A 25,052-nucleotide genomic window follows, 5' to 3' on the forward strand; every position below is an offset into this window, starting at 1 on the left:
GAGGTGGCGTGCGCTGGGCGGTGGGAGTTGTCTGAAGCAGATTGCTTTGCGAAAGAACTAGAATAGAATTTGAGGAGCTGTGTCGGCGGCGCGCGACAGCTGGCACAAAGTGGGGCGCATTGAGTTCAAGCTGCGGCACTTCAAATGATTCGTCTTACATGCATAGTGTTGGGGGCCAGTTTCGCATCGGACCAATCAAAAACGGTGATATCAGGCAACAGATCAGGCGCCATGCCGGCCCCTCTATCGTGTACTTTAAAAATAGAGGCGAAGGAGAAATGCGACGATTCTTCCAACAGAAAACTGTCAGCATATTTCAAAGCTCTTTCACCCGCCCACTTCAGTTGTATCCCTGTATGTACATGCTTCTTTGAATGTAGTAGTCACTAAGGATGAACGGAACCCTGGACCCTTCGAATAACGCAGTCCTATTACCTTTTATAGATGTGTTTAGCATGGCGCTCGCGAATGTTCTCTCTATCTGTTGGTCAACGGTGATTAACATAATATTTACCCGCTATCTTCTTGGAAGGCAGCAGGAATCTCGGGTTGGTGGTGTTATCGAATATATAGTTTTAATGGTGTGTAACGCAGAGGGCATATGTACCATAAGTATAGAATCTTGAGACTGTTTACGCGCGACAAATCACTGTCGAGATATATACATCCTCTCCCAATCAGGTTGGGTATACGCAACAAAGCCGCAATACTGGGGCCATCAATAATGTCAACAACCATTGTCCGCTCCGATTTCAACCCCGGGAAGACAGCATCAAGACAATGAGGGCATAGAGTGATGGTGGGGCAGACATCTTAGATGCTGCGCTCGCGGTGACATGGTTTCTCGGGCTTCTGAAATGAGGAAAGGACTGAGAACTTACCGGAATAAAATGTCACTGAATCAGTCTCTGCCATGTCAATTCACGATCGTTGTCACTCACTAGATGCCTGTCGATGGATTGAAAGAATGTCATTTTTGAAGCTACTGAGATACCTTCGATGCAAATGCAGCAGAGGCTGCAGCCTTGCACTGTTCAGCACGATTACATACCAGCGCCGATTTCCAAAGCCCAGCCATCACCCTTCGGGATGATCGTGATGTTGTCGACGCCCATGCCCTGGAGCTGAGTGGCCATGTCCTGGATGGATGAAAGGCTGTCCTCGCTGCGTCCGTTGTCACTGACAAGGTAGTCCGGGAAGGCTCTCTTGATGCCCTGTTCGGCTCCGTCGTACCAGATCTTCGTGGACCTCTGGAAGATCTTGAGGTTGTCCCACGGATTCCGGTACCACTTGTCAGCAGTTCCCTTTGCCACCTTGATGAAAAGGTGGACGCTGCCTTGGAAGCCGGTGAGGGCGGTGCACGCATGCCCGAAGATTTCGCCGACCTTGTTGCGGTATCTCCCGTCAACGGAGTTGATGCGGTTGATCGCGAACCTCTTCATCTCCGCCATTTGGTCGAGTGCCTTGTGTTGCATGAGGTCTTCGGCGTCGTCGAGGGCCTTGACCCATTCCTCCTCATTTCCACCCTTGTTTGCCAGCTGCTCGAAACTCTGCGAGATCTCATTCGTGTCCTGTCGGATCAGCTGATTGGTCTTCAGGAGAATATCCTTGAGGGTCCTCAAGACATCATCCTTGTCTGCGAGCGTGGATGGGCCACGTAGGCCGTTTGATGAGAAGGCGTCCTGGATGGTATTTCTGGAAAGCTCAAATGCATTCTTCGAGGTCTCCTGGAAGTCCTTCACGTTCTTCCGCGGCTCCCTGGTCCAGTTGCCAATGTTTTGTTGTGCCAGAATAAGATAAATCGCCATACTGGTCTGGAAGCCGGTGGGTGCGATCCATGCCTGGTTGAAGATCTTCGTGACAGCGATCCGGTCGTCATGGCTTAAGCCTTCCATCTCATTGTCTGCAAATATCTTCATTTGTGTCAACTGATCAAGTGCCGTGTTTTTCATGGTCCCAATGGCTTGGAGAAGGAGATTATTCCAATCCCATGTGCTGGTATCCTTTTTGTTCGCGAGTGTGTCCATGCTGTCTGAGATACTCTTCGTATCGTCTCTGAGCTGGTCGTTGGTCTTCAGGAGATGGTCCCGTAGGTTGTTCAAGACCTGACCCTTGTCTGCGGCCGTGGATGGTCCCTGGACATGGTTGTGGAGCGTGGCCTGCCAATCTACCGGGCTCAGGCGGTCGTGGGCAACCACAGCGGCCAGAAGTTCCTTGTCGCTGTTCTCGATGATGGATCGAAGAATGCCGAACCTCTGCTCAATGAGCTGATCCCAGCGGAGGTAGACGAGGTTGTTGGTCGACGACATGATGATACTTTCTTATAGCTTTATTAATATATGAAAGGGACATTTTAAATATCAAAAAGTCTTACCTGAGCGTGGATTGTCACTAGATGTAGTTCAGCGAGGTCGAATGGATGTTGTTGACTGATCGATGTGACAAGGGAGTACTTGTATTTATAGGTGTTGATTGTAGCAGAGTATTTTTCATGTTTGAAGTTCTCCGCCATGTGGGGTAGTGGAATGACAGGGAGAAATCGGCACCGACTGGATAGGGATTGAAACTGAACCACAATAGGAAAATAACGCGTATCCATGTGAACTCTGACGAAATAAGAATGTCGTTGTGGAAGACAAAAATCTGGCCCAGGTTGGCTCGAGTCGTAAATCTCACGACCTTTGGGTTTGGATTCCTGTCTTAGCCTGTCTTAGAAATTCTCCCGCCCTTCATGAAACGGAAACAGACAGGGAAGCGAAAACGGAAACCGCAGTCATTCAAGCTGAAAGAAAAACCGGAATGTGGGGGCGGGGGAATGCGGGGAGAGGATACTAGACTGTTCGTTGACTTTTGCGTGCCTCTGCTTAAGCCCCAACGGGTACGCTTAGTCTTTAGCGGAAACATTAGCTGTTGACGCACATGAAGCCCATTGATCACCACAGCGAGGATTGTAGACAGATGCGAGAACCCAGAATCGCCCATGCTCGCGAGCTGAACTTCAAGTGCACCCATTCGGAATTTGCTACCTTCTGCAACATGCCATCACCGCGTATCGGAAACATATTTTTACACTTCACGTCCGCCATCATTATCAACATGTTTATGCATATTTCCTCTACACTCCCCATCACTTTCATCATTAGATATTGCCACCATGCGTGTATACGGCTGTACACGCTCAAGACATGGAAAAGGGTTGTTCAGCCACCATGGGACGTGTTCAGGGGTCGCTTACGCGCGCATCATCGGCATGTGACGGATGACGCACACAGTAGTGGCATCCACTTCTCTCTGACACCGAATGCAGATGGCATTTTTTCATTGCCAAGTTGTGCTGTGAGCTTTGTGCGGTCTTGCACATCTGAGGTGCCTTGTCAGTCAAGAGTCGTAGCACTTTTTCACGTGTTAGGATTTTATTTACAGAGCGTAAACGGCGAATGTAGAGTGGTAGTGGAATGTTGTTCTCTGAGTTTGGGCTCTGGGTTTGCCATTTTACAGTACCTCCAGCCCGAAGCCGATGTCATGAGTGAAACGGGGGTGCATCTAGTAGCCATCCGGAGCATAGGTAAGAGGCGGACCAGGATTACCGAAATAATATTGTTACAATGTCCCTATATCTAATATACGATTATCTAGGAGAGCAAATATTGAGGATTTGTAGTGAGTAGAGAGTTTGTAACTGGAGTAGAGGAAAGGAATGGATATTCCTGAAACAAATCTATAAGATGCTTTGTCCAGTCAACCCCGCTAATTTAACGCTGAAGTCCCATAGCTCCTTCTGTTTCGCCTTATCGAAAGACTCCTCCAGTGGCTTAACAATCTTAGCGCCATCCAAATAAAGATCTTTCGGATACCTCCCTAGCTCCGGATCCTCAACATCGAACGCCGCTCTCCGCACATGCGCTGCCGACTTCTCCACCGTACGCATGACACCATCCGGATTGACCCGTGAAACTGCCTTGAAGACGCCAGACGCCACCGGTCCCACAACATACTTCATGAACGGGTTCATCTTGTTCATGATATTAGGGTGTATCATGGCGCCGGGGCTGACGGCGAGCACGCAGATCTTGTTCAGGCGCGGATCTGCGTCGAGGCGTGCTTGCAGCTCGTGCCTGCGTAGCTACGTTAGCGAGGGATTTCATGGGGTAACGGATACCAATGTAGCTGTCAACGATGAAGCCGGCGGGAACACCTACATGAACATGACCTGACACAGCTTCGACATGCCATACCGCCTCATGACATCGTTCCATTTATCACCCGCGCCCGGCACCTGCTCGCCCCGCGAGATCTCTTCAAGATTCCACTCCAGCTTCTCCATGCGGTGCGCATCGCTCGATACCAGCACGATGCGGCCATGCTCCGGGTCCAAGCTGGGCAGCAGCAGCAGAGTCAGCAAGAAGTTGGCCACGTGGTTGACCGCGAACATCATCTCCAGATCCCCTGCATCGTTCCAGTTGATGAGCTGGCGCGGGCCCATCATCGGTATGGCAGCGGCGTTGAGGATGAGTGCGCGGATGGGAGGAAGCTGTTTGTTGGAGACTTTGGTGTTGATGGCGGCGGCGAAGGTGCGCACGGCGTCTGCTTTGGAGAGGTCGAGCTCGTGGATCTCGACCGTCTTTCCTTGAGTGGATTCGCGGAGGGTATGCAGAGGCTTTGCATTGGCGGCTGACTGGTTGCGGACTGTGAAGATGCAGGCTTCTGCTTCGGGGCGGTTGACGATACTCTCTGCGAGCGCTAAGCCGAGGCCGCCTGCTGCGCCGGTGACGATGACAGTGCCGGACATTGTTGATTGTGAGGATCTCTGAGGATTAGACTGAGGTTCACAGCAAGTTCGAAGCCTTCCTGCCTCTTTATATCAATCTAAGCATATATCTTGAATACGCGGTCATGCTGACTGGGTTGGCTGGTCGTCGGCTTACCTGGTTGTAGGCTGATTCAATATTTTGGATTTGCAATGCCTAAGCCAACCTCGCAGAACATTCGCATGAGAGAAATTATATGCGATTCTGTAGGAGGAAATTTCCACATGCTATCGTGCTACGGCAAGTGGCTTCATCCGTATCCGTTCCGGTCGCAAGCATTGCCAAATACGGCCGTGCACGGAGCATGCCAAGCTTTCTACTACACTAACAGCCACTGGGAATACGCTTAAGTGGACTCGGTTGTGAGTGAAACAGGGGATGTCTTGTGGGGATCCGATTTATCTTCGCTGTCGATCCTCGATATCCAATCAGAGACGAGCAAGTACGAGCTGTATACGTGAAGATAGTCCATGCACAGAATATACTGGTTGAAAAGTATTATAGAACTATTGTCAGGCAAGCCTCGAAGGCGGATGCGGGATCAGGTTCCATCCGAGCTGCAGGGTAGTGGAACGGTGGTAGAAGTGCTTATAAATCCTGCAACGTAGATACGAATGAGGCCATTGCATGACCAAAGGCTGAGATGGTGCAAAGGACAATAGAGGATGAACACCGTTCAATCTCGAATTTAATATCAATGAAGCCGCAATATTTATTCTGTTCGACATCTCTTTTGAATACAATGCTTGCATGTTCCACACCACACGTTTGATCTTTTTACAACCATGGAAGCCTCCGTTTTTGGAAATCCGCTTCTGTTCACCCTGGAAGGCTGTTACAGCTTCTACGGAGGTTCCATACTTTTCGTGCTATCTCTCATCTTTCTCATCACCACTCTTCCAATTCCGCCGGAGAGCAAGCCATTCCCTGGTTTCAAGCTGTACGGTAATCTGCCTGGAGACCCTTCATTCACGAAGACAAAAGCACAGTACTCCACATATGGTGGCACCTGGATCAAGAACGCCTATGAACAAGTAAGCAATCTCCAACCATCTACCTACCCAATGAGCAATGGAGCTAAGCCAGGGACCAGGCACGCGGCAAGGCATTCCAGATTATCACAGGTACCGGACCAATGATCATCCTCCCACCTCCTCTGATAGAAGAAGTCCGGAATAATGGGAACATGACTTTGAGCGGCTTCCTCGAACATGTACGCTCTTGAATTAGATTTCCGTGAGAAGCTTCTGGGTGCTGAGACTGTTTCAGGAGTTTCTTCCAAATTATCCGGGATTGGAACCTTGGAAGGGTCTGAGGAATAGCATCTTTCAGGACGTGGTCAAGAGGAACTTGACTACCGCCATAGGTGTGTGCCATTGGAAGGAAATGTGGATGAAGAGACACTGATAACATATCCAGGCCCGCTTACACCTAGTCTATCTTCGGAAATGTCAAAGGCACTCAAGCAATCAATCCAGGGAATTGGTGATGGTACGCATGCCCGTCAGAAATCCCCTTCGTGCTGCTCTAACGAAGAGGCATAGAATGGGCTCCGATACCACTTCTTCCAACCATTCTTCCGATCGCAGCTCGAATGACAACCAAAGTCTTTACCGGCGACGCACTTTGTCGCGATCCAGATTGGCTTTCGATTTCGATCAACTTCACAATGGAGGCATCTGCAGCTGTGCATGCTTTACGTTCCTGGCCATCTTTCCTGCGTCCAATCGTCTGCCGTCTCCTTCCCGAGATGCGTCAGACCCAGCAGTCATATTCTCATGCCGACAAGATAGTGAAGGCAGAGCTCGAAGCCCGACAACACGCCAAGAGAGTATCAGAGGAAGACGGCAACACAGCGACCAGATTCAACGATGCTCTCGAGTGGTTCTCGGAAACAGCCATTGGCAGGGAATATAACGTGACTGACGGCCAGCTGCTCCTCTCTTTCGCGGCCATTCACACAACAAGCATGACTCTCTACGCTTTCATGTTCGACATGCTCTCCTCCCCTGAAATCATTCCCGATCTGCGCAAGGAAATGATCCAGGTGCTGACCGAGGACGGTAGCCTCACAAAGCAGAGCATGTACAAGCTCAAGCTACTAGACAGCTGCCTGAAGGAGAGCCAGCGAATCAGCAACTTCGGACCAAGTAAGAAAACCAACACTCCGCACGCCAACCCGAACCTCTTGCTAACGAACCCGCCAGCATCCCTCCACCGCCGCGTCGAGCGTCCCGTGACGCTTTCCGATGGCACACACCTGCCAAAAGGCTGCATCACCGCCTTTCCCACATTAGTGATGCACGACCCAGAGATATACGGGCCCAACCCGCTGAGGTTCGACGGACGCAGGTATCTGCGCATGCGGCAGCAGCCCGGCCAGGAGAACAAGGGACAGTTCGTCACGACGAGCGCGGATCATTTTGGCTTCGGCCACGGCAAGTTTGCGTGCCCGGGGCGGTTCATGGCGGCCAATGTTTTGAAGATCATGATCGTGCATCTGCTGCTCAGGTACGATTGGAAGCTGGCCGATGGGGCGAGGAAGAGCCTTGTGGAGTCTGAACTCAGGCCCGACCCTTCGACGGCGGTCCTATGCAAGCGTCGGGTCTCCGAGTTTGAGACGTTCTGAGGGAAGGCGAGCTTGATTTGTGACAGAGCAAAGTTGATACGTATCAGCAGAAGATAAAATGCAATGCTGATGGGTGGCAAAGCTGATCTTGACGGGTGTAGCACTGTAATGTGTCCAGTAATTAATGACTACGTGAAACAACGTGGCGAGGCTGTTTCGTATTACCCATCTGCTGACATGGCGGTTTGGAAACAATCAATATGAATCATATGCCTGCCATGTGTTTCAAGTCCAAAGCGTTCGGTAAATAGAGCAAAAGGGACTAGTGCATGTACATGGAAGTGGGGCGTAGTGTGTGTAACAGTTCTGTGTAAATAGTCTCCTTCTCAAAACTAACCATGAAAGTGACAATCCATGAATTGAAAAAAGTGTTATGACCCCTGTAGCACGAAGGCTATATCACGCTAAGGATAGAACACCAGCACGGATCGAAAAGCTCTAAGGCAGAATGCCTCAGGCTGAAGCAGGTTTAATCAGCCTGCAGCAGGGGCCAACACGGTCGGCACGGCTATAAAAATGTGTGGCGGGGAATTAAATAATAGCGGCATTGGTAGATAGCGGTAACAGTTGATATTTATTGATTTACGGTAAGCCCTACGGTTTAACGAATCCGCTAAGCTACTCTGAGTTTGGGTGCAAGGGGCCTACCATTATACTAATTTAGTTAGTATTAGAATAGCGTCTGTTCTGCTTTTTTGAAGTCACTCACCTAAACATCGCTTAGTTTCCTGGGCCGCCCTCAGCAATAATGACGTCTACAAGACGATTTCCCCGCTTCTGATCCTTCTTCTGCGTGTAGATGTAGTCAGGGTGCAGCGGCTCATCACGCTTCTGGTCCTTGTTCTGCGTATAAATGTAATCGAGGTGGATCGGCTCGTCTCGTTTCTGATCCTTCTTCTGGGTATAGATGTAGTCGAGATGGATATCCCCAGCCGGCTCGTCGGCTCTCTTGATGGCGTCCTTCTTTTGTGTGTAGATGTAGTCGAGGTGGAATTCGTCGCTCTCCACTGCGATGGGTGCAGCGGCAACGGTGCCGAGCAGAAGGGCGAGGGCAAGGCCGGCGGTGGTGGAGAAGCGCATGGTGGTGTGATAATTGGGATTTGTCGGTCGGGAATCTAGATTCGAAGTGTTGGCAGGGGATCGCTTATATACTGAGATTTTCGGCCACGAGTGATCCAAGAGTTATATACAGGTGGCCAAGATAGATGACGATATCTATTATTGTATACGAGGGGATTCCCGCACGGACAGTTCAGGACTGCAGAAAGGCGCGGGTGCGGCACTACTTCAGATTAAGTGGCTTCGGAAACCACAAGTTATCGAACTCGGATTCGGATCGGGCCTTGTACTATATAATTTAGACCCACATTCATGACATGTGTAGTACGTTATGACGCGTGTTGTAGACTTGAATCATTCGCCAAGATAAATCACTCGGTAAGAGATGATCCATAGTGCAGAGCACGACTCAAGTGCACGCCTCGCGTGGAAATAGCTGATCAGATGACAGAAAGACGGTCCCTTAAAGGTGCAGGCATGACTAAATGTCAACTCCACAGTGGTGTCCAAGATGTGGTTGGTTTCTTTTTCCATTCTGGTGTTCACGTTTCTACTAACGGGGCCAACGGCTTCCGCCATGCCAGAATGCGTGTCGTATCTTTCAGTAAGGAAACATTATCCCCAGCTCTGAGCGCAGAGACTGACCCGTTGAGCAGAGACCGGACTTATACGTACCAAGATTAGACATTCGTTTGAACGAAGTGCAAACATCCACGGTTGATTCCTTTCTATTCTCAACTTGGGGAGGGGCCTGCCAGTTTGCGCCCTACATCTATGACGAAAAGGGGGTAGGTTTAGTCCGATGATGTGACGCTAGTCGCTAATCCGAGATAAAGCAGTTAGTCTGGTCAGGCTACCGACCTAATCTTGCCGACATAGGTTATTTCAACCTGAAACGTCATGAGCTGGCGAACGGCTCTCACATTCTCTCGGTTATTCGAGGCAAATCTGAGCGAGGCCGCGGCCAAGGACACATCCTCCTCCTCGACGATGCCTATCGGCCAATTCGAACTATTGAAGCGGAGAAGCCTGGGACAGCTTTAGACTTCCATGAATTCAACCTTCTCGATGGAGGCTCTAAAGCAATAGTTGTCAGCTTTCAGCCTGTGCAAGGCGATCTCTCCGCTTATGGTATCACGCAAGGACTTGGTTGGATATTGGACAGCGTCTTCCAAGAAATCGACCTGGAAAGTGGAAAGGTGCTCTTCGAGTGGAGAGCCTGGGATCATGTGCCTCTTCTGGAAACCTCCCTAAGTCCCGATACCAACGCAGGCGGTGGTCGGTCCTCGTTCGTTGCATTTGATTATTTGTAAGTAAGAATATGGCCGTAACGATCAATGCCTAACAGAACTCGCAGCCACATAAACTCTGTAGACAAGTTCTCAAACGGAGACTATCTAGTATCTGCGCGACATACAGACTGCATCTACCGGATTTCGGGAACGGATGGCTCAATACTCTGGCGGATGGGCGGACGAAACTCTACGATGCAGGTTGCAGGCTTCAATTTCTCTGCCCAACACGATGCTCGGATCCTATCAGAGGAAGGGAACCAGTTGCGCATCTCATTCTTCAATAATGGTTGGAATGGCATCGCCCAGACCCGAGAGGTCTCCGCGGCGACGATCATCACGATTGACCACCCTACTTCACCCACTACCGCCCGATTGGTACACGAAAGATTCCCATTTCAGGGTGGTCTGGCTCGCCATCAAGGTACTGTACAAACTTTGCCAAACGGCAACACATTCGTGAGCTGGGGCCAAGTCGCTGAGTTCAGCGAATTCACGCCCAATGGTGAACGCATCTTGGATGTTGCCTTCGTTGACGTGGAGGCACACGTTTACCGGGTGGTCAAAGCTCCATGGCAAGGGTCTCCGAACACTCTACCAGATTTGTACCTTTATGCACGGGCCAAAGGGGAACCGGCCCATTTTTACATGAGCTGGAACGGGGCTACTGAAGTCGTAGCCTGGAAGATATATTCTGCAGAAGGACAGCGGGAAAGCGATACTACGGGCAGCTTACTCGGAAAGGTGGACAAGAATGGGTTCGAGGCGCACTTTAAGAGCCAAAAGTATGTTCCTGCAGGCTTTGTGGAGGCATTGGACAAGGATGGACAGGTCCTTGCCATCTCCAAAGTGCAGCGTGTACTGGTTCCACCAGCATCTATGGCAGATGTCTGCGGCCCAGCACACTGTACTATTCAGCAGATACTTCCAACGCCTGATGATGGCCTTCCACGACAGGAAGTGGGGCGCGCAGGAATTTCAACAGAAAGAACACGGGCATTCCCGCTTGCTCTCATCCAAGCGTTCGTCATTGCTGTGGTTGCTTTCATGGCGGGAAAATTCTCACGGACCTCAGGCGTACGGCTACTACGCTGACGGTAGTGCATAGATCGGGGATTAACATAAAAACGAGACAATCTTAATTATCGTGCCAGCGTAGGCCCCCGTTACAAGCAAGTATGTTAGTCTCTAAATTATGGACCTAAGCGTGATCCAAGACGAGCTGTGGCCGCGGATGTTCGTAGTGGACCAGTAGAACCATGGATATACTGGCGCTGCAGTACATGTTCAAGACTGTGTAGATGGGAGAGAATATCCCTGTGCTCGCCACTGGGCAAATTCCTTGAGTGAGCCAATCAAGACTGTGCTGAGTGAAATTCACACGGCGCATGAGGCCCACAATTACTCTACAAGTCCTGGCTACAACGGCATGGAAAATGGCACTGTGGTGATTGCCGTGCGTTCAGAAGTTCTTCAATGTGGATTGTTTTATGGTTTAAGGAACATGACTGCTTGCTTACAGTTTGCTTTTAGTTACCGGTGAAGCCTATGATTCGTGGTTTGGCTGGCATAGTATCGAAGCTGTAGGTTCTGTCTGCACAATCCATCAAACAACCACGGGAGTGTCCAACTTTGTCACGACCTTGCCGTCCACTGTAACTCCAAAATATAAGTATAGCTACGGGAATTACTCCGGGCACTAACATTCGCCATTCGCTCGCTTTTGAAGTCATGTTCCAGTTAGCACGCAGCCGATCGACACTAGTGTGCGCCGATCTAAGCATCGTAATTGGGTTGTGGCCAGGGCTGATGAATGGTGACGATTCAGACCCACAAGGCCGAAAAATTTCTTACAAGAAGTGGGGTAGGCAACAATCATCTCCAGCTAAATCTCACCACCGTCTTTCCATCGACATTCGGCTCTACTGATCTTTATACGTCTCTTCCTCTTACAGAAGTGGAGACGTTCAGCCTCTTGAGGAAATTACTCCGGCAAGGGGAGTCGTCACACAACTCCAATTCCAGACAAGCTCGAACCTGTACTTCTGCCAAGATCTCTGTCCAAGGGGCCTGAGAGGTGGACTTCGAGTCTCACAGAACCCGGAAAAACGTTACCTGTCTGCGCAAAATCTTCTCAGCTTTCTGCTCAGCGTATCATCAATACGTCTGATTCCGTTCTTTACTCTCGACAATCGTTTCCGTCTCCAATGGGTCCACCTGTGAAGCCATACGATCTTTTCCGCCACAAGCCGTTGAACCTAAGCGAAAACTCTTTCCGACTGCTCGATATCAATGGTGTTTCTCCAGAAGGCCTCATCGAATGTACCATCAATGAATACAACCGCGATGACTTGCATCAATCTTACCGCGCTCTATCATATACCTGGGGTCCTGAAACGCCGGCTGGGTGGATCCTCCTGAACGGAAAGGCGTTTCGTGCCCGAGAAAATCTTATACGGTTCCTCGAAGCCACCTCCTCTCACCGCGAGGCGCGCAAGGGCATCTGGATCGACGCGATTTGCATCGATCAGGACAATACAACTGAAAAGATGCAACAAGTCAAGCATATGGACGACATCTACCGCAATGCCGCTACAGTTTTCGCCTGGCTTGGAGATGCCACTGGGGATTACCAGGAGCTCCACGAGCTTCTGAAAAAGTTCGAAGAGACACCAGAAGGCGGGGTGCCTAACAGGTCCAGTGCCATATTTGGGATACTGAGAGGTTCATCTGCTGTTCGTGAGCAGATGCTGGACGTGCTATCACGACCATATTGGACGCGTATGTGGATCATTCAGGAGATTACTCTTGCACAGACCGATGTGCGCCTGCTCTTTGGAAAACACACCTTATCATGGAAGACGGTCAAGCCCCTATCTGTAATGATTAAGAGTGACGTCAAATACCGGCTTTTCTTTCGCACAGTGCCAGCATACCAAGTGGCCAAAGCAGCGGACCTCCTGCGAAGTAAATCCAGGCCTTTGACTATCCTTGGGTTGCTCAAAGAGCTGGATGGCGGTGGCCTTTGCGCAGACGCACGCGACAAAGTCTACGCACTCCTTGGAATGGCCAGCGATACCGGAGCCCTGGAACCGGATTACACCATCACGGGCGCGGAACTGTTCTTTCGGGTGCTGAAAAGCGAGACCTCTTTGGTGAAAACAAACACCGTCACCATTGATGACATCGCTGTTCTGTGCAAAGCTCTCAACGTCGATTTCGAAGACCTGAGAGCGCATGCAGACGCTAAAGGAGGCCATGGGCATGCAGAGGAATTTTTCCGGTTTAAAGGAGACGGCCTTGCAGTCAGAACTCTTCATCAGCACTGGAATCCATTGGGAAGTGGCGTAACCCTGCACTGTGATTATTCTTATAATCTTGGCTTGAGCGGTGCACTTATAGATCCTCTTGACATTGCGTTCAGCTTTACAGAAGGATCCACCAAAGAAAATCTCAAACGGGCCGTTATAATCCGGCCGACGCACGATGGACAATATACGTATTTCGCGATGGCTGAATGGTGGGATTGTCACGAACGCATGTACCACCCTTGGGAGGTATCCGACGCATATGTAAAGCAATGCTTTTTTTACGGTTTACCAGTGCTTCAGAGTGTACAACCGTTCAGATTCCATGCAGAAGATGGCTATATTAGCCTTTCTGCCAACGCGGTCTTGTATCTCACCAAGTTGTCGGAAGTTCTCTCGGTCGAAAAGGTCCGGAGCCTTGGGCAGTCTGACATGCGTTCTCTGGGAATCAAGAGTGAGGATGGGTCCTTTGATGATTTGAATCGGATAAAGCGTCGCAAGACCTTCCAAATCAAAAGGGTTGAACAGTCTGGAAACGGTACACTTTTCGAGACTGTCACAGACGAAACAGTCTCATGATAGCCTTATTTCAAATGATACGACGAATCCGAAATATCTTCCACAACACATCAGAATCGGGTGAGGGTGATCCAAAGCCTCATAAGGCGTGTTGCCGCACAGTGAGGTGGATGGATCGCATTCAGGTGACGATCCGATGTGTGACCATACTTTTCCAACTACATACAGCCATGTACCCACTTTTGGCTGTTACCATTGTTCTACCCTTCATTCCTGGACCAAGCGACGGGCATGCAACCTCAAGTGAAACAGCAACGGTGGCAGTGGGCGGAGTTGCCGATTTGATTTTCGTGCTGAGTGATTGAGAGATCACGGACTATTCTTGAACTCTCCAGAGTCCTTTGCCACGGCTTTAAGATTTTAGAATTTAATACACATTTTCCTTTTTCTCCAGATCCCTTTGCATACTTACGACAGTAACATTCCCCGTTCCTCCTCGGACACCTCCTGACCTTAAGCGTATACGACCCAACGTCCATGACATCGTTCGAACCTGTTCAAAGCAACACCTTTCTCGAATACCATACCCGATAACTATACGACCGATTCAAATCAATCACTGCATCACTGCTGGCCGTAAGGGCGATATGAATGACCATGAAATCATTGAAACGCCTCCCTGAAAGATTTCGTCATTGGGCCAAAAGGGATCGTCATATCCATGTCGAAAGCAGAGTGTCTTCTTGATACAAGCCAGCGTCTTCTGCGTCCCTCTCATCCCAGCACTCCCAAACTTTGCCATTCCTTTTCAGAATTCGCCGAGCAGATGCGGTAGTTCCACGACTAGCCCCCGGACTCGTTGAGCAACCGGCCGCTGCTGCCACGCTAGGCGAGCCTTTTCTGCAACTGAGGAACCGGAGCTACGGGGGCAGGCAGTCGACCGTAGTGACTGCACCCGGTTGTTTCTCCGACTTTTCGACGTGAGAGTACGTGGGCGCAGCAGCAGCGGAATCGGGCTGGGAACGAAACCGCTCGGGGGGCGCCATACTTTTACGGTGCTTGGTGCCGCAGGGGGTGATTGGCTTGCAGCCGGTCAGGACCCAGAGAGGGAGGCAGATGCAGAATAACACGCATACAGCGCCCGCGGTTTCTGCGATTTCCCGAACACGGTCCATGGTGGGTGGAGGATGGAGAACGTTTGACAATGTAGTGAGAGCTGTGGAGATGTTGTGGTGATGCAAAGCGGGAGAGAAGTAGGATCGCGAGGCTGAGGGGTTGCTGCCTGGAGAGAAAGAAAAGTGGGGCAGGCCCTGGTCCGCAGCACAACCGAGAAGGCATTCGCGCACTTTCGAACGCCGTTTCTGGGGCTGGAGAGCCTGTTTTCAAGAAAAGTCCTTTTTAAATGGGAGATTATCATCTTGAACAACGGGTCTTGCTGATTCTGGGTTCCCTAGCCGTAGGACGTAGTCAAGAAGGCTGAAATTTGCGGTTGTCGGAGAGCAAGCTGTACAAAGGATAATAGAAGGCTTACATGGAGCAAGCAACTTAATCAGCATCAGTGCATCGGTATACGGATATTTACTGCATTGCCATGCATCGTCATGTGGGACTTCGTCAAATGTAGAGTAGTATTGTGCGATTTTGTTTTTGTATTTCTGCTTGGTCTCATCTCAGTTGCTGCCCTACGATATTCTTCCATTTTCGTAACAAAATTCGCCGGGTATTAATACCGTGTAAGCACGGGCGTATTTGAGGACCACTAAAGTCTTTAGTATCTTTCTTCACGTATGATTACGCAGCAAAAGCGGGACTTATAGAGAAAAGTTCAATATTATAAGATAGAAAGTTGACTCTTATAGTATGTGTTGATTTCATGTAGAGTGATTGTAAAGCTACCCTATTCTCGCATGTGGAGTTACGTCGGAGGGCACCCCTTGCCACGTATGTATTATTTTTCCGAATAAAACCCCTCGTTCAACCTTCATCAAACTTTACCCTCTTCACCTTTCCAGCCTCTTTCCACGCAAAACTCCGGCGAAACATACCCCGCACCTCCATCTACAATCTTCCGCAGCCTTTTGCAGCCTCGACCACAGCTTAGCAAGCTCCACGTAGACGAACTAACACGCAAAACAATCAGGACCACCATGGCCGAACCAACAGAGAAACCGGTCGTCATGCTACTCTCTCTCAAGGGCGAGCCGCACTTTGACACGATGTACAGCAATCTCCTCGCCCATCTCAGCACCAACGCCCGTATCAAGGCGTCCAACAGCGCATCCGCAACTCTCGACCACCTCGCCGCCAACCAGCCGGCTGCCATCTTGATCACCGATGCCGCGTTAGTAGGCGGCGCCGCCCCCAGGAGCGACGCGTTCGCGTCTGTCCTCGAGAAGCTCAACGGCTACGTGCGGGCCGGCGGCACGGCCATCTTCTGCTGCCATTTCGCCAGCTACGCTCCTCCCGTGGACGGCGCTCTCGACGGCTTCTTCGCCGACGCCTTCGGGCTGCCCTGGCGGCGCGGCAGTTACTATCGCACGACGTTTGCGCTGAATGCGGCTGCGGCGAGACACGTGGGCCAAGCGCAGCAGCGGCGGCGGCGCTTGGCGGCGGCGTACAGCCAGAAGGCGGTGCATCTGCGGGATGTGGAGAGTGCGCAGGCTGTGTACTTGCCCACGGCGGAGAGTAAGCTCGAGAGTCTTGTCTTCACCGCGGAGAGTATTGAGGATCGCGAGCAGACGCCTGTTGCGTGGGCGAGGGTGGGGGAGGGCTGGGTGGGGTATGTTGGGGATGTCAATGCGGAGGAGGAGAGTGATGAGGTTATCCTCGCTATGTGCGGCTTGTAAGCGGCGAAGCGAGTTGGAGAGAGACGGGATCGTAGCAACCTTGAAGTTAAGTACATCTTCTAGATGGATTCTGAGGTTAACACTGCTAGCATTAATGCCGAACATCTACTAGCTCTTCAGGCTCCCAGCTAAAAATTTTGCTTTTCTTGGATTTAAGCTCGAAGAATGATTATTTAACATCAGAGTAAACGCCACAGTTACGGTTACGCATGTCAATTTCCTGTAAAGGAGTTGCGAAGGACCACCTGGACATAGTGTCGTTGTTCACGAGCATCCTCAAATCAATTTCATAGCGAAGATCCATCTAGAATTCAAGCATCCAACGCATGATTCTTTTATCTACAAGTCTCTCCACCCGACAACCCTGCCTCACACCTACGACAACACCATCCCCCACTCCCACTTTCCGGTATCGCTGAAGACGGTGATGATGATATTAGGCACCGTCAAGTCAATATTTTGCCGTTGGGCTAAGAGGGGGGCGCCATACCGATGTCGAAAGCAATGTGTCTTCTCGATACAAGCCAGCGTCTTTGGCATCCTTATCGCCTCAGTGCTCCTCGTGGTCCCAGCGGCCCTTTTCGTCTCCCCCCATCAGGATCCGCCAGGTAGAAGAGAGTGCTACGGCTAGCCCCTAGCCTCGTTGAGCAACTAGTCGCTGCCACGGCGCTGGCATGAGAAGCAGATGCAAAACAGCACGCATGCAGCACCCACTGTTTCAGCGATTTCCCGAACACAGGTCACGGTAGGTATAAGATGAAGAACGTTTTCGACAATGGAATGTGGACGCTCTGGAAGTGCGCGCCTTCTCCATCTCCATATATATATATATAACCACATCTATCTAGCTCCAGCGTACAAAATTCTCTCAAGCATCAGCCCACAGCTCCTCGCTCAGATCCATCCAGCGCCGACACCTCTCCGCATCGACATGATGATCCCGTGCCACACCGAAGGCCGTAGTGGAGAAGTTGAGCACCACCGCAGGGCCCGCCGCCGCCGCCGCCGCGGGGAATGGGACGGGCACGGGCAGGCCACGATCGGGGAAGCCAGAAGAGGCGAAGTTGACAAAGTAGCGCTGCATGGTCGCGGCCAGAGAAGTGGCAGCAGCAGCCGGCGCGCCGTCCAGTGGTGCGCCGCCGTCGTCATAGAAGGTGTAGGCCTGGTCGAGTGAGTGCCAGCCGGGCGGCACGCTCCACACATAGGCGTAGTGGTGGTGCGCGCCCGGCGGTAGTAGTAGCAGCTGGCGCGCTGCGCACGTCACGGCCAGCTCGGCGTAGGCGGTTGCGTAGCGGCGCAGCGGGCTGGCATAGTACGCCGGCGACGGGCCGCCGCCGTACGTGGCTGGGTAGAGCTCGGTGGCGAGCAGCGATAGCGTGGCGGGCGAGGCTGCGGGCAAGACTTGGGCGAGCAAGGGCTCGAAGACGCGCTCGTCCAGGGCCTGCGGCGGGGTGAAGAGGATGCCTTCGTCCGAGTTGTGGCCCACCATCAAGCGGACGGGGAATTTGGAAGAGGCTTCTGCTGCGGCGAGCAGGGAAGAAGCCGGGGGGCTGCCCTCTACGAGCACGTGGTCGACGGTGGGGCCGAAAACGAAGGTCCCGTACGGCGCGTGGGAAACGAGCATTCTGTTTGCTGCTTGGAGGGTGGCCGTGGACGCGCTGCGCAGCTGGAGCAGTGTCGTTGCGTTGGCTAGACGGAGCACGGCGCCGTACAGTGCGTCCTGCTGTGCCTTTGGTGGCGGAGGGAGCAGCCAGGGGCTCTGCACAATGGCCTGCTGGAACGGCGGCGGACGACGACCAGCAGCAGCAGATGCGCTGCTGGCCATGTGCAGCACCGTCGAGCCCGCGCCCGCCGACTCGGCCATGACGGTGACACGGCCGGGGTCGCCGCCGAACAAATGAACGTGCTTCCGAACCCACTCCAAGGCGAGCCGCTGGTCGAGCAGGCCGGCATTGGGCGACCCGGACTGCTCCTCGAATGCCGTGCCGGCCAGCCATCCCTGTGGGTTTTCCGTCAGGGGCCACGCCCGTCATCGGTCCGGGTGCTTTCACTACTCACAAAAAGACCGAGCCGGTAGTTGATGGCGATGTAGATGATTCCCGCGTTGCCCTGCTCCATTGAACGCGCCACCAGGCCGGCGCCGTTGCCCTGCTCGCTCTTGTCGCCGCTGACGAAGCCGCCGCCGTGGATCCAGACCAGCACGGGGGCGCCCAGCTTGTCGTCAAACACGGCCCTGGGAACCACAAGGTCGAGAAGCAGGCAGTCTTCGCTCGTGCGCGGGTCGACGACGTCAGCTGCGCCGGTGCTGGTGTTGGCCGGCGTGTAGTTCAGCCCGGCCGCAAAGCTCGTGGCTACATCGAGCCAGGCCGGCAGCGCGCCGGGGCAGACCTTGGCCGACTGCCCGTCGTTCACTCGCAGCGGTCCTGGCGGCCGCGACGGCGGCCGAGGGGGCGCAAACCGCAGACGGCCCGCAGTGCTCGCGCCGTAGCGGATGTTGGAGAAGTTGTAGTAGCCGCCCGTTACCTAAAGGGACATGGTCAGAGACAACAGTCGCAGGGCGGCAGCCAGATGCGCGTACATTCACGGTAGCTTGGTGCAGCTCGTAGCTCAGGTCGACAAGGGGGCTGGCGGCAGGAGACAGCGGTACGGCGCCCGCTGTGAGCACAAGCAAGAAAAGTGCGACGAAATCCATTGGAAAAGTTCTGGTGAGGCTATTGCTACTGGGTTCGCTTTGCATGTACCATGGGAAAACTCGGCCTTCTCCCTGCAACTCCGGATTAGGCGCGGCCCGAGCCCGAAGCCATTACTCGCACGCCTTCCTGCGGCGAAACAACAGCTGCGCCTTATCGTCCGGGTTGACCAAGTCCATCTCCTCCTTGTTGGCGGGGCGGCGCGCATCCGGGCCGCCCGCCAGCTTGAAGTCGTAGGTGCGGAGCAGGTGGGCGAGGATGCTCTTCAGCTCGTGGCCGGCAAAGAAACGGCCCGGACAGCTGCGGCGGCCGTGCCCGAAGTGCATGGCGTTCGGCGAGGTGCTGACGAACTGGTGCTTGTGCCCGTCTTCGGCGCGGGCGGTGCGCAGGTCCGCGAAGCGGAAGCCCTGGAAATCGTCCGCCCTCTCCCACACTTCGTTGTCGAGCGAGATGTACCCGGCCGGCACGATCAGCTGCGTCCCCTCGGGCAGGAGCGTGCCGTTCGAGAGGGTAATGGGCTTGCGCACGAGACGCGGGAACGTTACTGTCCAAGTGTCAGCCGTGCGGGGAGCAGACTGAGAGAGAGGGGGGGTTACTTACGAAGTCCTGGCGGGTTCAGCCGCTGCGATTCCTTCATGAAGCTGTCCATCCTGGACAGTTGGCTCAAGGCCTGTTTCGTGTGGAGAGTGCCGAAGCGTGCCTCTACAGCGTCGAGCTCCTCTCGAAGCGGCTCTATGTACTCGGGCCTGGCAGCCAGGTCAAACAGCACATGCGTGCAGGTCAGCGAAGTAGTGTGGATCGCAGCGAAGCTTGCCAGGAGTTGTAGCTCCGCGAGACGTGCGAAGCTCGTGGGCTTCGTCTCCTTGGCGGCATTGTCCATCAACCACTGGATCAGGTCGTTGGGCTTCTTGTAGCCGGGCCTCTTCTGGGCCGCGGACCGCTCCTCCATGATGGGCACCAGGAAGCGCCGTGCCGTTTCCTGATGCTTCCAGACCTTGCGAATCTCGGGGACCAGGAAGCGCGCCACAATCGGCCGCAGCAGGTAATTCCATTTCCTCAGCTTCGAGCCGCCGATGTAAACGTCGTGTGTAAAGTCGATTGTCGCCTCGAGCCATTTTTCGTTGCGGTTCAGCGGCGCGCCCACAAAAACTCGTCCGGTCAGGATCGCCGCGACGCGTGTGAGACACTCGTATACGGTGACTGGCGTGAATTCTGGGGATATCAGCTCCATCGGGCGCGCGGTTGACCACAATCGTCTCACCTTTGCAGCCGGGCATCTCTTCATCGAACGTCTTCGCAATCTCGTCGGCCATGATCGGCAGGAGCGCAGCTACCCAATCGTCAGCGCCGTTGTCAGCTGAGTTGAGCGGCTTCGCACCCACAAGTCTGCTGCGTAAGGTCCTCCAGGATTGTATGCGCCAGCAAATTCGACCCCAGCGTGACCCATTCGTACTTGCCGATGAAATTCGTTTGCACGGCTGCATGGAAGTCCAGGGTTTCGGTGGGGAGGCTCTTCAACTCGTCGATGAAGCCTTTGCTGATGACGGTGATGTATCCGTCGGGCCTCCATAGCTGATACACGCCGTTCTTGAACTGCGTGTAGCCGGTCTTCAGCAACCCTCGAAGATTCTCCTTGTATTCGCGGCTCGCTGTGTCAAAGTCTCGGCCCTTGAGGTTGAGGACCGGGGCGTCGACGAGCTGCCGTCTGAGCTTACGCTGGTGCAGCCACTCCTCAACGATGCATATGAGGAACGTGAGAAGAGCGGAGCTGAGAAATCCCGCCAGGACATGCGAAGACACTAGTGCCTGTAACAAGACCATCTTGTGTTCTATTGGTAACTGACCAGACCTTGCGACCTTGAATCGCAAGATGATATAGCTGTTTGGGAAGTATGAGTACGAGGCTCGGATCCAGTGAATCGGGCGACGCCGAAATGGAGAGTCGTCGACCAGCTCCGAACTCCACGGAGAGGTCCAGTAGGAGAAAACCCGCTTTAGTGCCTCCAGGAAAGATCCTCTTTTTTTTTCTTCGTTTCAAATTGCTGGTGAAGAGCCGCCACGAGATCCAAGTGAGGCCGTTAGTTTTCAATGTGGAATCTGGCAGGATGACGCGAGTCGCAACCCGGACCGGACCGAACCCCGTTTAGGATTGCCGAGTCGGCGTCTTGGGCTCAATGCACATGAATGAGCAGGCTCACTTGGAGAAGCTTGTTGCCAAGGGACAAGACTGAAATGTTTGATTGACTGAAGAAGTGTACCACTGAGTGCGTTCACTTTGAGAAAATTCATATTGTAGGTAGCAACTGTATACAACCTGTCTACTCCCGGTATTTCCTGAGCTCCGGGTCCTGGAGAAGTGTTTCCATCGTGTCAGCGGCTAGATATATCTGAACGTCAACGCCATTGTCAGCCCAGTGCTTGGGAGGCTGCTGCACGCTCTTCGCGGGCGGGGCCTCCATCAGCTGCACGAGCCCATCCATGCGCGGCATGGCGGCATGGACGAGACGCGGGCGGCTGCCGGTACCAAAATCAACATGATACAGGCGCGTATGGATCCACGAAGTGACGAGCAGGTGCCTACGCCCCAGAAAGGCCTGCCAGAGACGCTGGGGGCTCTGCTCTTGCAGCTTAGCCGCCAGGTGCCCCGCGACGGCGGCGGGCGTAAAGGCGGCAACGGTTGCGCGTAGCAGCAGGCTGGCCTTGGTCGCCGCCGAGCACACGTCCCGCGCCGGTGCCGTCGCGGCGGCGATGACCAGAGGCGAGCCTACGAAGCGGTCGGGCAGTGGCGGGTCGAGCCGCGCCCGCACGCCCAGCGAGTAGTCGAGCGTCACCGGCTCGTCGCTGTCGGCCTGGCCCCGCGCGTGGCAGACGCGCGACCAGACGTGGCCCATCAAGGCGTCGAGGCGGCTGATACGGACGTCGCCGGCGTCGCGAGTGGCGGCTTGCCACATTCGCAGCAGCTCAGCGCCGCCGAAGTGGAGCACGCGGTGGGCGACGGGCGCCGTTAGGTCCCAGTCAGCCCAGGGCATGGGCGTACCGGGCGGGTCGAGCGGCCCGTCGCGAAGCTCGACGGGAGCTTCGACGGGCGGCAGGGGGCTGCCAGCATTGGAGATCCACCAGTCGAAGCGATTGCACGGCAGGGCTGAAGCGTGCGGCGCCGCGCGGGCGTCGAGGAGCCCAGGATTGAAGAGCGGGCCGGGGGCGGGCGGTGGAAGGCTGCGGGCTGCGGCGGCCCAGTCGTGTATAAACAGCGCGAGCGCGTGGGCGTCTGCGAGCGGGTGCGCGAGGCGGAGGCCAACAGCTAACCCGCCGCAGCTGAAGGTCGTGACTTGTACCAAGACGGCCGGGTGCGGCGAGGCGTCGGCCGGTGCGGCTAGTGGCGTAGTGGGCACCAGCTGGGCGGCCGGAAAGCTCGACGGGTCCCAAACGAGATCGCTTTCGGCTCGGGCCGGAGCGACGCTAGTGAGCGCGACGCTACAGCGAGCCTCGACGAAGGCTACGCCTGGGTCGTCGGGACGGCCCCAAGTTAGAGCTAGGCGGCCGTAGCGGCGCGCTACAGCGTCGAAGGGTAGAAAGTGTAGACGGCCGCACCACTGCGGATACGCATCTAGCACGTGGCGTAACGCTGCACTAAGAGAAGCGGGCGCTGGGGCGGGCGCGGCGTAGGCTAGCACTGTCTCGGTAGGCGTGAAGTTGGTGACGGTGGCGTCGAGGATCGAGAGCGGTGCCGTGTGCTCCTCCAGCGCCCCGGCGGCGCGCGACGCCGGAAAGACGCGTGCCTCGGCGACGACGGAGATGGACATGGCTGGGCGTGAGAGTTGCGTAGCTTCGTGCTCCTCCTTATTATAGCATTTGCGGCCCGCTCGGCGGCGCCCAATCGGGCAGGCCGACGGCGGCCGCTTGAAATATACGGCAGCGGCGCAGCCCCGTCCACACGCGCCCGCCATGTCGTTCCTCGCCGTCACCGCCACCCTTGCAGTCCTCCTGCTGTTGCTCCGCGCCAAGAGGCGCGTCTGCATCGACGTGCCGCTCGTACACTCGGACGCACCGCTCGCCGCCCGCCTGCAGAGCGGCTACGCGCAGCACAAGGGCCGCGTCTTCAAGCTGCGCTGTCCCCACGGCGAGCAGCTGGTTCTGCCGTCGGCCCATGTCGAAGAGCTCAAGCTTCTCCCCAAGTCGACCATCAGCTTTGCCCAATCCCTAATCGATGTGTGTCGCGTCCTCGCATTCGCCCGCTCGTCCGCTGACATGTCGTCGGGTAGCAATTCTGGGGCAACCAGACGTTGATCGGCCACCATGATGAAACCCTCGTTGCGAGTATTCGGGAAAGCCTGGCCCGCAGCATGAGCATGTGCTCTCCTTTGCTCTCCCAGGACCGCTCGCTGACTGCTTCGCAGCCGCTGTCGTCGCCGACATGCGCGACGAGCTCGCCTACGCCATGCCCGCCGCACTGCCGCAGGATAAAGGTACGCACCACGAGCCCGGCTGGCCGCAACTGCTAACGTGCGACAGAGTGGACGCCTTTTCAGGCCCACCCTGCCGTTCTCCGCATAGTCGCGCTGCTCTCCGGCCGTGTCTTCGTTGGCCAGGCTCTGAGCCGCAACGAAGAGTTTCTCAACTGCATCGTCATGTACACGATTGACTCGTTCTCTGCGTCCACCCGGCTGTACGACGTGCACCCCCTGCTGCGGCCTTTCGCCCGCTTCTTCCTGCCCGAGCTGCAGAGCGTCCGCCGCCATGTTGCCACCATGAAACGGCTCGTGAAGCCCCTGGTCGAGGAGCGGCTGCGGAAAGGAGCCGACGCCCCCAACGACATGGTCTCATGGAACCTGGAGCATTCGCCGAGCGCACTGCGGAGTGACGTCGACTACCAAGCGCTTCAGCAGCTGCAGGCAAGCTTCGCCGCCGTGCACACGACGGCACTACTCCTGACCAACATCATCTTCGACCTGGCCGCGCGCCCAGAGTACATCCAGCCTCTGCGCGAAGAGGTACAAACGGCCCTCGACGCCGACGACGGCGTCATTACCAAAGCGACCATGTCCAAGCTCGTCAAAATGGACAGCTTCATGGCCGAGGTGCAGCGTTTCAACCCTCCAGGCATCATGACATTCAACCGGGCGACCACCGGCCCCGTCACGCTGTCGGATGGCTTGCATCTGCCCAAGGGCACGTGGTTGGCCGCGCCGTCGAGCCAGATCGCCATGGACCCGGAAATTTGGGACGAACCGACCAAGTTTGACGGGTTCCGCTTTGAACGCCTCAGACAGCGCCAGGGCATGTCGGGCAGATACCAGGTAAGCCCAGTCCCTTGCGAAGACTAGCCCCCTGCTAAACACGTACAGTTTGTGTCTACCGGGCCCGACATGCTGCTCTTTGGCTACGGAAACCAGGCGTGAGTAATCTATCCAATCTTTTTTGTTTTGCACGCCTGACTCTTGCCCCGCAACGCATAGGTGCCCCGGCAGATTCTTTGTGAGCAACGAGATCAAGCTAATCCTCGCCACGCTGCTGCTCGAGTATGAGCTGAAGCTGCCCGGTGACCGCCCGGACACCATAATCAACGAGGTTTCGGTCAGACCCGATTCTCAGAAGGAAGTCCTCATCCGCCGTCGGGCCTAGTCGATTGTCTGTCACGTTTCGGATTTTGGCACAGGACCTTTCTCGTTGAGATTGCACATGAATGTGACTCTTGCACTTAGAACCCCGCCTCGTTGGCCGTTGTTTGCAGTCATATCTCAAGCCCTTGGGCGTCTGTCACTATAGAAGCAGTAGTGCATGAAGTACCACATTACATACACGATGAAATTTAATATTGCAGCCCATGTCTACGTGTCTCCTCCAAAACACTAAAAGAGTTCACATCCGGTAAGCTTAATACGTTGATGAAGCACGCCACTG

At 54.3% G+C, this 25,052-nt stretch overlaps 10 protein-coding genes across 10 annotated transcripts; 4 read left to right on the top strand and 6 right to left on the bottom strand.

The window, feature by feature from the left end:
• Positions 1-1,043: 1,043 nt before the first annotated feature.
• On the bottom strand, positions 1,044-2,309 carry LTHEOB_5990 (uncharacterized protein; the record flags this gene model as incomplete). The annotated part of the gene is made up of 1 exon (XM_035515196.1): positions 1,044-2,309. One exon carries the CDS (start codon positions 2,307-2,309, stop codon positions 1,044-1,046), a length of 1,266 nt encoding a protein of 421 aa, XP_035373121.1.
• Positions 2,310-3,718: 1,409 nt separating this feature from the next.
• Positions 3,719-4,789, bottom strand: LTHEOB_5991 (FAD-binding protein; the record flags this gene model as incomplete). Its single annotated transcript, XM_035515197.1, has 2 exons — positions 3,719-4,115; positions 4,200-4,789. 2 exons carry the CDS (start codon positions 4,787-4,789, stop codon positions 3,719-3,721), a joined length of 987 nt encoding a protein of 328 aa, XP_035373122.1.
• An 804-nt stretch (positions 4,790-5,593) lies between these two features.
• LTHEOB_5992 (Cytochrome p450 protein) lies at positions 5,594-7,437 on the top strand (the record flags this gene model as incomplete). Its single annotated transcript, XM_035515198.1, has 6 exons — positions 5,594-5,842; positions 5,902-6,021; positions 6,078-6,174; positions 6,228-6,299; positions 6,602-6,958; positions 7,016-7,437. The coding sequence occupies 6 exons, from the start codon at positions 5,594-5,596 to the stop codon at positions 7,435-7,437; spliced, it is 1,317 nt and encodes a 438-aa protein (XP_035373123.1).
• Positions 7,438-8,157: 720 nt separating this feature from the next.
• Positions 8,158-8,517, bottom strand: LTHEOB_5993 (putative zinc finger and scan domain-containing protein 18; the record flags this gene model as incomplete). Its single annotated transcript, XM_035515199.1, has 1 exon — positions 8,158-8,517. The coding sequence occupies one exon, from the start codon at positions 8,515-8,517 to the stop codon at positions 8,158-8,160; it is 360 nt and encodes a 119-aa protein (XP_035373124.1).
• A 3,478-nt stretch (positions 8,518-11,995) lies between these two features.
• LTHEOB_5994 (uncharacterized protein) lies at positions 11,996-13,139 on the top strand (the record flags this gene model as incomplete). The annotated part of the gene is made up of 2 exons (XM_035515200.1): positions 11,996-12,979; positions 13,032-13,139. 2 exons carry the CDS (start codon positions 11,996-11,998, stop codon positions 13,137-13,139), a joined length of 1,092 nt encoding a protein of 363 aa, XP_035373125.1.
• Positions 13,140-15,762: 2,623 nt separating this feature from the next.
• Positions 15,763-16,461, top strand: LTHEOB_5995 (Transcription factor; the record flags this gene model as incomplete). Its single annotated transcript, XM_035515201.1, has 1 exon — positions 15,763-16,461. One exon carries the CDS (start codon positions 15,763-15,765, stop codon positions 16,459-16,461), a length of 699 nt encoding a protein of 232 aa, XP_035373126.1.
• Positions 16,462-17,329: 868 nt separating this feature from the next.
• LTHEOB_5996 (Carboxylesterase) lies at positions 17,330-19,153 on the bottom strand (the record flags this gene model as incomplete). The annotated part of the gene is made up of 3 exons (XM_035515202.1): positions 17,330-18,460; positions 18,520-18,984; positions 19,040-19,153. 3 exons carry the CDS (start codon positions 19,151-19,153, stop codon positions 17,330-17,332), a joined length of 1,710 nt encoding a protein of 569 aa, XP_035373127.1.
• A 111-nt stretch (positions 19,154-19,264) lies between these two features.
• On the bottom strand, positions 19,265-20,972 carry LTHEOB_5997 (Cytochrome P450; the record flags this gene model as incomplete). Its single annotated transcript, XM_035515203.1, has 4 exons — positions 19,265-19,695; positions 19,752-20,363; positions 20,413-20,481; positions 20,534-20,972. The coding sequence occupies 4 exons, from the start codon at positions 20,970-20,972 to the stop codon at positions 19,265-19,267; spliced, it is 1,551 nt and encodes a 516-aa protein (XP_035373128.1).
• Positions 20,973-21,469: 497 nt separating this feature from the next.
• On the bottom strand, positions 21,470-22,954 carry LTHEOB_5998 (Transferase family protein; the record flags this gene model as incomplete). The annotated part of the gene is made up of 1 exon (XM_035515204.1): positions 21,470-22,954. One exon carries the CDS (start codon positions 22,952-22,954, stop codon positions 21,470-21,472), a length of 1,485 nt encoding a protein of 494 aa, XP_035373129.1.
• Positions 22,955-23,096: 142 nt separating this feature from the next.
• Positions 23,097-24,773, top strand: LTHEOB_5999 (Cytochrome P450; the record flags this gene model as incomplete). Its single annotated transcript, XM_035515205.1, has 6 exons — positions 23,097-23,360; positions 23,414-23,468; positions 23,549-23,617; positions 23,664-24,448; positions 24,497-24,546; positions 24,608-24,773. The coding sequence occupies 6 exons, from the start codon at positions 23,097-23,099 to the stop codon at positions 24,771-24,773; spliced, it is 1,389 nt and encodes a 462-aa protein (XP_035373130.1).
• Positions 24,774-25,052: the final 279 nt, after the last annotated feature.

The sequence above is a fragment of the Lasiodiplodia theobromae genome, assembly GCF_012971845.1.
Source record: "Lasiodiplodia theobromae strain AM2As chromosome Unknown scaffold_17, whole genome shotgun sequence".
In the NCBI taxonomy this organism is placed as follows: Eukaryota; Fungi; Ascomycota; class Dothideomycetes; order Botryosphaeriales; family Botryosphaeriaceae; genus Lasiodiplodia; species Lasiodiplodia theobromae.